This window comes from Salvelinus namaycush, chromosome 38 (assembly GCF_016432855.1).
Source record: "Salvelinus namaycush isolate Seneca chromosome 38, SaNama_1.0, whole genome shotgun sequence".
Taxonomy (NCBI): domain Eukaryota; kingdom Metazoa; phylum Chordata; class Actinopteri; order Salmoniformes; family Salmonidae; genus Salvelinus; species Salvelinus namaycush.
Genome location: NC_052344.1, coordinates 23,679,666 through 23,693,947, shown reverse-complemented (window position 1 = coordinate 23,693,947; position 14,282 = coordinate 23,679,666). Strand labels below are relative to the sequence as shown.

The 14,282-nt window shown below is 45.5% G+C and overlaps 1 protein-coding gene across 1 annotated transcript in view; it reads left to right on the top strand.

Moving 5' to 3' along the window:
* Positions 1-14,282, top strand: part of LOC120032110 (ankyrin repeat and sterile alpha motif domain-containing protein 1B-like) — a 100,986-nt gene that overhangs the window by 68,648 nt on the left and 18,056 nt on the right. The window contains exon 9 of the mRNA XM_038978052.1: positions 13,359-13,548. Coding sequence (XP_038833980.1) covers positions 13,359-13,548 — 190 coding nt within the window. The remainder of the gene's footprint in view (positions 1-13,358; positions 13,549-14,282) is intronic.

Below are 14,282 nucleotides of genomic sequence, written 5' to 3'. Positions count from 1 at the left end.
AATTGAATCAATTTTAGAATAAGGCTGTAATGTAACAAAATGTGGAGGGGGGGTTGTGTGTGTGATTTGATATAATAAGTGTCTCAGCGTCTCCGTTTTGTCAGTCAAGCAGGCGAACACATGTGCTTGCACACACACCCACACACACAATCACTTTGCCATTTAAAGTTCATGAATCTGTTAGTAGGGAAGTAGACATGGCAGGTAGCCTAGTGGTTAGAGCGTTGGGCCAGTAACCGAAAGGTTGCTGGATTGAATCCCTGAGCTGACAAGGTAAAAATCTGTTGTTCTGCCCCTGAACGAGGCAGTTAACCCACTGTTCCTAGGCCGTCATTGTAAATAAGAATTGGTTCTTAACTGACTTGCCTAGTTAAATAAAGGTGAAATAAAACCTTAAAAAAAAACATCAATCACTGATCCGCTGGGGTTGTGTTTACAGACCGTGCTGCTCACACACACACACACACACACACACACACACACCATGATCAATGAACTGTGATTATCTCTGTTTGGTTTGGCGGCAGATTGTGTAAGGGAGAGTGGAAAGACAAGAGAAAGACGGTGAAAGACTAAGTGCTTTAATGGGACTGAGAGGGAGATGTTGAGCAAGATAGATAGGGGATGAGAGGGAGATAGATGGGGGATGAGAGGGAGATAGATGGGGGATGAGAGGGAGATAGATGGGGGATGAGAGGGAGATAGATGGGGGATGAGAGGGAGATAGATGGGGGATGAGAGGGAGATAGATGGGGGATGAGAGGGAGATAGATGAGAGGGAGATAGATAGATGGGGGATGAGAGGGAGATAGATAGATGGGGGATGAGAGGGAGATAGATAGATGGGGGATGAGAGGGAGATAGATAAATGGGGGATGAGAGGGAGATGGATAGGGGATGAGAGAGATAGTGGATGAGAGGGGAGATGTTAAATGAGAGATAGTGGATGAGAGGGAGATGTGGGGGAGATGGATAGTGGATGAGAGGGAGAGGGAGATGGATAGTGGATGAGAGGGAGATGGATAGTGGATGAGAGGGAGATGGATAGTGGATGAGAGGGAGATGGATAGTGGATGAGAGGGAGATGGATAGTGGATGAGAGGGAGATGGATAGTGGATGAGAGGGAGATGGATAGTGGATGAGAGGGAGATGGATAGTGGATGAGAGGGAAATGTTGAGGTAGATGGATAGGGGATGAGAGGGGAGATGTTGAATGAGAGATAGTGGATGAGAGGGAGATGTTGAGGGAGATAGTGGATGTTGAGAGAGATGTTGAGGGAGATAGTGGATGAGAGGGAGATGTGGAAGGAGATGGATAGTGGATGAGAGGGAGATGTTGAGGGAGATAGATAGGGGATGAGAGGGAGATAGATAGGGGATGAGAGGGAGATAGATAGGGGATGAGAGGGAGATAGATAGGGGATGAGAGGGAGATAGATAGGGGATGAGAGGGAGATAGATAGGGGATGAGAGGGAGATAGATAGGGGATGAGAGGGAGATAGATAGGGGATGAGAGGGAGATAGATAGGGGATGAGAGGGAGATAGATAGGGGATGAGAGGGAGATAGATAGGGGATGAGAGGGAGATAGATAGGGGATGAGAGGGAGATAGATAGGGGATGAGAGGGAGATAGATAGGGGATGAGAGGGAGATAGATAGGGGATGAGAGGGAGATAGATAGGGGATGAGAGGGAGATAGATAGGGGATGAGAGGGAGATAGATATGGGATGAGAGGGAGATAGATGGGGGATGAGAGGGAGATAGATGGGGGATGAGAGGGAGATAGATGGGGGATGAGAGGGAGATATTGAGGGAGATAGATGGGAGATATTGAGGGAGATAGATGGGGGATGAGAGGGAGATAGATATGGGATGAGAGGGAGATAGATATGGGATGAGAGGGAGATAGATGGGGGATGAGAGGGAGATAGATGGGGGATGAGAGGGAGATGGATAGTGGATGAGAGGGAGATGTTGAGGGAGATGGATAGTGGATGAGAGGGAGATGTTGAGGGAAATAGTGCATGCGAGGGAGATGGATAGGGGATGAGAGGGAGATGTTGAATGAGAGATATTGGATGAGAGGGAGATAGTGGATGAGAGGGAGATGTGGATGGATATAGATAGTGGATGAGAGGGAGATGGGTAGTGGATGAGAGGGAGATGTTAAGGGAGATGGATAGTGGATGAGAGGGAGATGTGGAGGGAGATAGATAGTTGATGAGAGGGGGATGTGGAGGGAGATTGAGAGGGAGATGGATAGTGGATGAGAGGGAGATGTTGAGGGAGATAGATGGGGGATGAGAGGGAGATAGATAGTGGATGAGAGGGAGATGTTGAGGGAGATAGATAGTGGATGAGAGGGAGATGTTAAGGGAAATGGCTAGTGGATGAGAGGGAGATAGATAGTGGATGAGAGGGAGATGTTGAGGGAAATGGATAGTGGATGAGAGGGAGATGTGGAGGGAGATGTTAAGGGAGATGGATAGTGGATGAGAGGGAGATGGATAGTGGATGAGAGGGAGATGGATAGTGGATGAGAGGGAGATGGATAGTGGATGAGAGGGAGATGGATAGTGGATGAGAGGGAGATGGATAGTGGATGAGAGGGAGATGGATAGTGGATGAGAGGGAGATGGAGAGGGAGATGGATAGTGGATGAGAGGGAGATGGATAGTGGATGAGAGGGAGATGGATAGTGGATGAGAGGGAGATGGATAGTGGATGAGAGGGAGATGGATAGTGGATGAGAGGGAGATGGATAGTGGATGAGAGGGAGATGGATAGTGGATGAGAGGGAGATGGATAGTGGATGAGAGGGAGATGGATAGTGGATGAGAGGGAGATGGATAGTGGATGAGAGGGAGATGTGGAGGGAGATGGATAGTGGATGAGAGGGAGATGGATAGTGGATGAGAGGGAGATAGATGGGGGATGAGTGGGAGATAGATAGGGGATGAGAGGGATATATTGAGGGAGATAGATAGTGGATGAGAGGGAGATGTGGAGGAAGATGGATAGTGGAGGAGAGGGAGATGTTGAGGGAGATGGATAGTGGATAAGAGGGAGATGTTGAGGGAGATGGATAGTGGATGAGAGGGAGATGTTGAGGGAGATAGTTAGTGGTTGAGATGGAGATGTTGAGGGAATAGATAGTGGGTGAGAGGGAGATAGATAGTGGGTGAGAGGGAGATAGATAGTGGATGAGAGGGAGATAGATAGTGGATGAGAGGGAGATAGATAGTGGGTGAGAGGGAGATAGATAGTGGGAGAGAGGGAGATAGATAGTGGGAGAGAGGGAGATAGATAGTGGGAGAGAGGGAGATAGATAGTGGGAGAGAGGGAGATAGATAGTGGGAGAGAGGGAGATAGATAGTGGGTGAGAGGGAGATAGATAGTGGATGAGAGGGAGATAGATAGTGGATGAGAGGGAGATAGATAGTGGATGAGAGGGAGATAGATAGTGGATGAGAGGGAGAGAGGGCAATGGAGTTTCAGTGAGAGAGAGAATTAGGAAAAAAATAATTAAGTAAAGAGAAGTTGCAAGGGAGGCAGCGTGACTGACAGAGAGAAAGTGAAAGAGAAAGATGGAGAGTAAGAGTGACAGGGAGAGCGAGAGTGACAGAGAGCGGCAGAGTGAGAGAGGATAGTGGAGTGACCTTCTGCCAGGTACTTACTAACGAGCCGACAGGGAACGTCTCCGCCCTGCCATTACCCAGGTCACTTCACTCCTAGTACCGGCCAATCAGCAGACAGACCTGCCTCTGCCCCTTGTCCCTTTAGAACATTGTAGCTGAAACACACTGCTGTCTACTGTCTCAGCTAGAACTGACTGGTAATAGGCACCATTTTAGATTGTGTAACTGTGAGAAAGACTTCTGATTTTGCTAAACTAGTTTTCATAATTGGTGGGTGTGGGTGTGTGCGGGTGGGGAGTCTGACTGATTAAGGTTTTGATTTCACACCCATTAGGGTGTCAAAGGCCCTGGGGCGTTGAGACTGTACAACGCTGCTGAAACATCCAGGCTAACGTTAACCAATTGTATGCTAACTCCAACACACACAGAGACTGGTCCAGGCGCTAGCGAATGCTAACTCCAATGCTCAGACTGGTCCAGGCTAACACGCTAACCAACGCTAACTCCACCACTCACAGACACTGGTCCAGGCTAAAGTGCTAACGAATGCTAACTCCAATGCTCAGACTGGTCCATGCTAAGGTGCTAACCAACGCTACCTTCACCACTCACCGACACTTTCCCAGGCTAATGCTAACCAACACTAAGTCCACCACACTCTCTCTCCTCTGCTGTTCAGGAATTCACTTTGCATATCCCCCTTCATATCTGATTGGAACAGACATGGCTCAATGACAGCTGACCTATCCTGTCAGAGTGCTGTGAGTTGTGAGTGAATCCCGATGCCCCTGAATAGGTGTGTCCTGTTGGGGCCCAGATAATAAATGCAATTTTGTGTCTGTATGTGTGAGTTTATGCATGTGTGGTAATGTACTTGTCCTCTTGCTCAGTTGTGCACCGGGGACTCCCACTCCTCTTTCTATTCTGGTTAGAGCCAGTTTGCGCTGTTCTGTGAAGGGAGTAGTAAACAGCGTTGTATGAAATCTTCAGTTTCTTGTCAATTTCTCACATGGAATAGCCTTCATTTCTCAGAACAAGAATAGACTGACGAGTTTCAGAAGAAAGTCCTTTGTTTCAGGCCAATAATAGTGTTATACATTATTTATGAATGTCTGCCTCAGCTCTGCCACTCTTCATATTTTCAAGCATAGTTGCGGCTGTTCATGTTATGGGTATGCTTGTAATCGTTAAGGACGGGGGAGTTGTCCAGATGAAACATTTACAAATGGAGCTAAGCACAGGCAAAATCCTAGAGGAAAACCTGGTTCAGTCTGCTTTCCACCATACACTGAGCTATTAATTCACCTTTCAGCAGGACAATAACCTGAAATGCAAGGCCAACTTTCCACTGGAGTTGCTTACCAAGAAGAAAGTGAATGTTCCTGAATGGCAGAGTTACAGATGTTGACTTAAGTCTGCTGAAAATCTATGGCAAGACCTGAAAATAGTTGTCTAGCAATGATCAGCAACCACTTTGACAGAGCTTGAAGAATGTTGAAAAGAATAATGGGCAAATGTAGCAAAATCCAGGTGTGGAAAGCTCTTATAGACTTACCCAGAAAGACTCACGGCTGTAATCGCTGCCAAAGGTGCTTCTACCAAGTATTGACTCGGGTGTGAGTACTTCTCTAAATCAGATATTTATGTATTTCATTTTCAATACATTTGCTAAAATATCAAAAAACATGTTTTCATTATGTGGTATTGTGTGTAGATGGATGAATAAATACAGTATGTAATCTATTTTGAATTCCGGCTGTAACACAACAAAATGTGGAATAAGTGAAGGGGTATGAATACTTTCCAAATGCACTGTATATTGTAATGTTCTGGTTACTGCCTTTTGCTGTGTCGTTTCCTGCTTTGTATGGCTGTGTTGCTAAGGCAACCCCTTTGGATTTGGAAACTAAATGACTTTAAGCACGCCGAGAGGAAAGGTTATTTAGAAATACACTTTATTAAGGAGAATCAACTCAAACGATACTCAAGTGAATTTTCCTCCTTTACATTGATTTAAAAAAATCTGTACTTAATTATTGAAATATACTGACAGGACATATAATCATTAGACTAATATGAATGATGATGTTTCCTTCCCCTGATACAATGTTACAAAATGAAGTGTGCGCAAATGGCAATAATGAACATGTCATCAAGATATTATTTTATCTTCCATGTGCTGTTTTCCATTCATTAGTGTAGATTATATCTTTCCACTCCCTCCCTTGTTCCCAGAGAGGCTTCGCACACACACACACGCGCTCGCACACACACACACACTTCCAGCTCCATCAATTTACCCTGGAATCTCCCAACCGGCACTAGGCCCAATTAGAATAATGACTATCCATACATTAACCCACAATTCCTCACTCACACCTGGCGTCTGCTGGAAATAATGGGTTTCACCATTGGGCATGACATTAAAAGAATAACACACTGTACACACGTGCGCATACACACACACACACTAACACACTCTCTCTCACTCTCTCTCACATGCACATATACACTCTCTCTCGCTCTCAATTCAATTCAAGGGGCTTTATTTGCATGGGAAACATATGTTTACATTGCCAAAGCAAGTGAAATTGATCAACAAAAGTGAAATGAACAATAAAAAGTGAACAGTAAATATTACACTCACACAAGTTCCAAAATAATAGACATTTCAAATGTCATGTCTATATACAGTGTTGTAACGATGTGAAAATAGTTAAAGTAGAAAAGAGAAAATAAATAAACATAAATATGGGTTGTATTTACAATTGTGTTTGTTCTTCTCTGGTTGCCCTTTTCTTGTGGTAACGGGACACGATTCTTCCTGCTGTGATGGCACACTGTGGTTTTTCACCCAATAGATATGAGAGTTTATCAAAATTGGATTTGTTTTCGAATTCTTTGTGGATCTGTGTAATCTGAGGGAAATACATGTTTCTAATATGGTCATACATTGGGCAGGAGGTTAGGAAGTGCAGTTCTGTTTCCACCTCATTTTGTGGGCAGTGTGCACATAGCCTGTCTTCTCTTGAGAGCCAGGTCTGCCAACGGCGGCCTTTCTCAATAGCAAGGCTATCCTCACTGAGTCTGTACATAGTCAAAGTTTTCCTTAGTTTTGGGTCAGTCACAGTGGTCAGGTATTCTGCCACTGTGTACTCTCTGTGTAGGGCCAAGTAGCCTTCTAGTTTGCTCTGTTCTCTCAATTCAATTTAAAATCTCTCTCTCTCTGACTCTCACACACTCATGCATATACACCTCACTCCGGTGTGAAAAGGGGCTTTGCCTAATGAGCATGACATTAACACATGCAAGCACACACACATACACAAATACACAACTAAATGAGTGGTTTGTGTCAGGTGGGGGAGATGAATAATAGAAGAGGGAGTGTTGCTCCTACTCCACCTCTTTCTCATGTTCCCTGAACTGAAACGTCTCCTGGTATTCCATGTGGAACAGTAACTTTACAAAAAAACTGACGTAGAGTGTGTGTTTCTCCGTGATTGTGTGTGCGAGTGTGTGTGTGTGCTCTGAACAGGCGTGGCGTGTTTATTAACCGTCCAATTGTCAGCCATGACATGTTCATTAGCTGGCCTTGCATTGTGAACACTGAGACTCTTGAGAGGTGTGTCTAAGGTCTTAATGAACTGGGAGGGAGGGAGGGAGGGAGGGAGGAAGGAAGGGCGGATGGAGAGGGAGAGCGAGAGGAAGAGAAGGGGGAAAGAAAGAGGGAGAGGAGTGTAGCATCACCGAGGGAGAGGAGAGAAGTGTAGCATCACAGAGGGAGAGGAGAGGAGTGTAGCATCACAGAGGGAGAGGAGAGAAGTGTAGCATCACAGAGGGAGAGGAGAGAAGTGTAGCATCACAGAGGGAGAGGAGAGGAGTGTAGCATCACAGAGGGAGAGGAGAGAAGTGTAGCATCACAGAGGGAGAGGAGAGAAGTGTAGCATCACCGAGGAGAGGAGTGTAGCATCACAGAGGGAGAGGAGAGAAGTGTAGCATCACAGAGGGAGAGGAGAGAAGTGTAGCATCACAGAGGGAGAGGAGAGGAGTGTAGCACCACAGAGGGAGAGGAGAGGAGTGTAGCATCACAGAGGGAGAGGAGAGGAGTGTAGCATCACAGAGGGAGAGGAGAGAAGTGTAGCATCACAGAGGGAGAGGAGAGGAGTGTAGCATCACAGAGGGAGAGGAGAGGAGTGTAGCATCACAGAGGGAGAGGAGAGGAGTGTAGCATCACAGAGGGAGAGGAGAGAAGTGTAGCATCACAGAGGGAGAGGAGAGAAGTGTAGCATCACAGAGGGAGAGGAGAGAAGTGTAGCATCACAGAGGGAGAGGAGAGAAGTGTAGCATCACAGAGGGAGAGGAGAGGAGTGTAGCATCACAGAGGGAGAGGAGAGGAAAAATATATAATGTGAGGGTGAATGTTGATGAATACAGTCATTATGATGAGGATTACATACACAAGGAGAGAGACACACATTCACCTACTTTGTACTCCTATGTTGTGTTCACTTATTCAAAATACGGGGCAGACCTGGCTCCTGCTCAACAGCTGGTGAATCTCCAGACCTTCAATCTTCATTGGCCGTGTCTTGAGGGCTCATACACTGGTACAAATACCAGAAATATGTCAAATGTGCAGTGCCGTGAATAAGTATTTGCCCTCTTTCTAATTTTCCCTACTTTTGCATATTTTTTATCTGATCTTCAACCAAAACCTAATATTAGATCAAGAGAACCTGAGTGAACAAATAACACAACTACCTATTTATTTCATAAACAAAGTTATGCAACCCCCAATTCCCCTGTGTGAATAAGTAATTGCCCATTACACTCAGTAACGGGTTGTGCCATCTTTCACTGCAATGCCTCCAACCAAACGCTTCCTGTAGTTGTTGATCAGTCTCTCACGTCGCTGTGGAGGAATTTTGGCCCACTCTTCCATGCAGAGCTGCTGTAACTCAGCGACATTTGTGGGTTTTCAAGCATGAACTGCTCAAATAAAATAAAATGTTACTTTATTTGTCACATGTACACCTTACTGTGAAATGCTTACTTACAAGCCCTTAACCAACAGTGCAGTTCAAGAAGAGTTAAGAAAATATTTACCAAATAAACGAAAGTAAAAAATTACTGGTACTGGTACCGAGTCGGTGTGCGGGGATAGATCAAGTTAGAGGTCATTTGTACATGTAGGTAAGGGTGAAGTGACTATGCATAGATAATAAACAGTGAGTAGCAGCAGTATACAAAACAAATGGGGGGGGTCAATGTAATAGTCCAGTGGCCATTTGATTAGTTGTTCAGCAGTCTTATGGCTTGGGGGTAGAAGCTGTTAAGGAGCCTTTTGGTCCTAGACTTGGTGCTCCGGTACTGTTTGCCGTGCTGTAGCAGGGGAAACTGTCTATGACTTGGGTGACTGGAAACTCTGACAATTTTATGGGTTTTCCTCTGACACCGCCTGTTATATAGGTCCTGGATTGTAGGAAGCTTAGCCCCAGTGATGTACTGGGCCATATGCACTACCCTCTGTCGCGCCTTACGGTCAGATGCCGAGCAGTTGCCATACCAGTCGGTGATGCAACCGGTCAGGATGCTCTCGATGGTGCAGCTGTATAACCTTTTGAGGATCTGGGGACCCATGCCAAATCTTTTCAGTCTCCTGAGGGGGAAAAGGTTTTGTTGTGCCCTCTTCACGCCGTGCCCTCTTATCTGCATACCATGCTTCTACATCCACTCAACCTCTCTATGTCACCTACAGTGGGGCAAAAAAGTATTTAGTCAGCCACCAATTGTGCAAGTTCTCCCACTTAAAAAGATGAGAGAGGCCTGTAATTTTCATCATAGGTACACTTCAACTATGACAGACAAAATGAGAAAAAAAAATCCAGAAAATCACATTGTAGGATTTTTAATGAATTTATTTGCAAATTATGGTGGAAAATAAGTATTTGGTCAATAACAAAAGTTGTCTTGGTGTTTTTGGGCCATGATCGATCGTTGGTGATGTGGACACCAAGGAACTTGAAACTCTCAACCCGCTCCACTACAGCCCCGTTGATGTTAATGGGGGCCTGTTAGGTCCACCTTTTCCTGTAGTCTACAATCAGGAAGTCCAGGATCCAGTTGCAGAGGGAGGTGTTTCGTCCCAGGGTCCTTAGCTTAGTGATGAGCTTCGTGGGCACTATGGTGGTGAATGCAGAGCTGTAGTCAATGAACAGCATTCTCACATAGTATTCCTTTTGTCCAGGTGGGAAAGGGCAGTGTGGAGTGCGATTTGAGATTGTGTCATCTGTGAATCTGTTGGGGCAGTATGCGAATTGGAGTGGGTCTAGGGTATCCGGGAAGATGCTGTTGATGTGAGCCATGACCAGCCTTTCAAAGCATTTCATGTCTTCCGACATGAGTGCTACGGGGCGGTAATCCTTTGGGCAGGTTACCTGCTCTCGTGCATGCTTCAGTGTTGCTTGCCTCGAAGCGAGCATAAAAGGCATTTAGCTAGTCTGGTAGGCTCACGTCAATAGGCAGCTCGCGTCTGGGGTTCCCTTTGTAGTCCGTAATAGTTTTCAAGCCCTGCCACATCCGACGAGCATCAGAGCCGGTGTAGTAGGAGTCAATCTTAATCCTGTATTGATGCTTTGCTTGTTTGATGGTTCATCTGAGGGCATAGTGGGATTTCTTATAAGAGTCCGGATTAGTCTCCCGCTCCTTGAAAGCAGCAGCTCTAGCCTTTAGCTCGATGCGGATGTTGCCTGTAATCCATAGCTTCTGGCTGGGATATGTACGTACAGTCACTGTGGGGACGACGTCATTGATGCACTTATTGATGAAGCCGATGACTGAGGTGGTATACTCCTCAATGCCATTGGATGAATCCCGAAACATATTCCAGTCTGTGCTAGCAAAACAGTCCTGTAGCGTAGCATCCGCGTAATCTGACCACTTCCGTATTGAGAGAGTTTCTGGTACTTCCAACTTTTGTTTTTGCTTGTAAGCAGGAATCAGGAGGATATAATTATGGTCAGATTTGCCAAATGGAGAACGGGGAGAGCTTTGTTTGCATCTCTGTGTGTGGAGTAAAGGTGGTGTAGAGTTTTTTTTCCCCCCCATCTGGTTATACATGTGACATGCTGGTAAAATTTTTGTAAAACTGATTTATGTTTGCCTGCATTAAAGTCCCCGGCCACTAGGAGCACCGCTTCTGGGTGAGCATTTTCTTGTTTGCTTATGGCCTTATAGAGTTGGTTGAGTGCGGTCTTAGTGCCAGCGTTGGTCTGTGGTGGTAAATAGATGGCTACGAATAATATAGATGAGAACTCTCTTAGTAGATAGTGTGGTCTACAGCTTATCATAAGGTACTCTACCTCAGGCGAGCAATACCTCGAGACTTCTTTAATATTAGACATCGCGCACCAGCTGTTATTGACAAAAAGACACACACCCCCACCCCTCGTCTTACCAGACGTAGCTTCTCTGTTCTGTCGGAGCATTGAAAAACCCTCCAGCTCTATATTATCCGTGTCGGCGTTCAGCCACGACTCGGTGTAACATAAGATATTACAGTTTTTTACAGGATAATTGTAATCGTAGATCATGATTTTATTTTCCATGTTAGCAAGTAGAATTGATGGCAGTGGGAGTTTACTCGCTCGCCTACGGATTCTCAAAGGCAGCCTGATCTGCATCCTCTTTTCCTCCGTCTTTTCTTCGCGCAAATGACGGGGATCTGGGCCTTTTCCCGGGAGAGCAGTATATCTTTCTCGTTGGACTCGTTAAAGGAAAAAGCTTCTTCCAGTTCATGGTGAGTCATCCCAGTTCTGATGTCCAGAAGTTATTTTTGGTCATAAGAGACGGAAGCAGCAACATTATGTACAAAATAAGTTTAAAAATAAGTTACAAACAACGCAAAAAAATGAACAGAATTGCTCAATTGGTTACCGGCATGTAAAACGTCAGCCATCCTCCTCGGCGCCATCACATTAGGCTCATTTCAAGTCCTGTCACAACCTCTCAATTGGGATTATGTCTGGACTTTGACTAGGCCATCCCGAAACTTCAAATGTGTTTCTTTTTAGCCATTTTCATGTAGACTTGATTGTGTGTTTTGTATCATTGTCTTGCTGCATGACCCAGCTGCTCTTCAGCTTCAGCTCACAGATGGATGGCCTGACATTCTCCTGTAGAATTCTCTGATACACAGCAGAATTCATGGTTCTTTCTATTAAAGCAAGTGGTCCAGGTCCTGAGGCAGCAAAGCATCCCAAAACCATCACACTACCACCACCATGCTTGACCGTTGGTATGAGGTTCTTACTGTGGAATGCAGTGATTGGTTTTCACCAGGCATAATTGGACCCATGTTGCCCAAAAAGTTATCCTTTTGAATCATCTGTCCATAGAACATTCTTCCAAGAGTATTGATGATCATCCAAGTGCTTCCGGGTACTTTTTGGCAAACTTGAGTCAACTTTTTAGATGACATGGGTTTTTTGTAAAGTCAGGTTCCCTTAATCTAATAATATGTTTTAGTTGAAGATCAGATGACATTCAGTATCAAAAATAGAGAAAATCAGAAAGGTGGCAAATACTTTTTCACGGCACTGTACATTCTGTCAGCATCTCCCTATGTATTACCGTGCTACCTGACACTGCTCCTCTCACCGTACTCTGACTATTCCCTATTGGCCTGACAATTCCCTATTGGTGAAACTATCTCATTCCCTATTGGCCCTGTACGCCGCATGTCACTCTGATCACTTCTAGTTGATGTATTGCACCCTAACTCTCTATAGGATAGTGATGCTTCTGTTGTATTCCCCTTTGGCCTACTGTCCACTGGTAGAAAGTGATGTCTTTGGAAGAGTGGAAGATTACTTTTTCTTTTTACTTCACCTTTACTGTTCTCTCCTATCGTTCTCTCTCTCTCTCTCTCCATCTATATCCACCTTTTCATCCATCGCTATCTTTTCTCTCCCTCTCTCTCCCTGTCAACCTCTCTACCTGTCTCTCTGTCTATGTGTCACTGTCCCAGAACTTTTAGTCCCCTGATGTGGCGTTGTCTTAACAACCTGCCACATCGACCCCTTCCTCTTACTCTCAATACGAAAACCTTGAGTTCTTGCAGACACACTGGCCTGCGTTTTGTGTATAAGATGTGAGTGTGAACAGTAATCTACAGCAGCAGTAGTTATTCTACTGGCTGTAAATGGTGTGTTGTGTAAAGTGTCTATCTATGTCTGCATTACAGCTTTCACTCTCTCACTACACTTGTTTTCCGTCTCTGGAATTTCAAATGTGTGTGTGTGCGTGTGTGTGTGTGTGTGTGTAGGTGTTGTACAGTTATCGTGAAGTCATGCAAACACTCCTTGAAATATAACTAGAATGCGCGCGTGCACACACACACAGGCTAATGAGTGTGTCATGAGACCTGGACTTGTGTGATGATGTGAGAGGAAGTGGAGATAATCCTTACTTAATAATTCCTGTGTTCTTTTCCAAGAGTCCTGCTCCTCCAGTGCACAGCTCACGGGGTACTTTCACATATCCCTCTATATTGAACAAAAAACATACTGGAATTCTCAGCCTCACTCCAGTGAATCGCAGCACGGTACTGAATTCTTATGTGGCAAAAGTTACACACACAATCACAATGCTTAGCCACATCTGCTAACATTGCCTTTGTTCTCCTCTCTCGCGCTCTCCATCTCTCCCTCCAGCCCAAACAGCGGACCTCCCTCTCCTCCTCCCTGGATGTCCAGAACCAGAGGCCAGTCAACCACAGCTGTGATCCCTCCGAGGTGAGCTCGTCCCTGGGCTACGCCAGCATCAGCACCAGCCCCCCTGCCAGCCCGCCAGTCAGCCCCAACCAGGACTCGCCCGGCTCCAACGACGACTGCCCCCTCACAGGTACCCAGGGACAGATTTTGGACATAGCACGACTTGTAGAGAACGAGGGATCATGCCAGCTCCATTTATATAGCTTTTGTAGCTTTTAATTGGACAAATACTGGAAACAGCCAATTAGCCCCTATGAAATTGTCTTTTCCCTAGAGATTTTCACTCTTTTTGGGAATTTTTATCCATCTTCTTCCTTCCTCTTCCCTTTGCGTGTAGTGGATCTGGAAGTTTCCATCTGGACACAATTTTCTAGTCTTTATTTCACCTTCCTCCGCATTTTACCTCTAGGTTTTTTCTCTTTTTCTCTCTGGCGTCCTCATTCACGGAGAGCTTGAAGGGCGAGGGAGGGATGACACCTCGGCGATAGATTGATTCTGCCTGGCTTTTGTGACACCTGAAATCAGCCAGAGGTAACTCAGCTGTCGATAAGGTCTGGATCAGTGCCGTTCTTCATCCAACATGGGTGTCATCCAAAGTCAAACCGACCTCTACCCTCTATCCACCTCTTGTAGATGTTCTTGTAGATCTGAGAGGAATGGAAAGATGTAACGTAAGAAATATTGAACCAACCTCACCTTGCCCTCCAACTGGTGTGTATGTAATGTTATTGTTTAGACCTGTCCAGTCATTTCAGATCTACTGTACACAAACAGTGCTGTGCTGCCTGCGTGCATCGGTGTGTGTATGCGTGTGTGTGTGTGTGTGTATGCGTGTCTGTAAGTGTGTGTGTGTGTGTGTGTGTG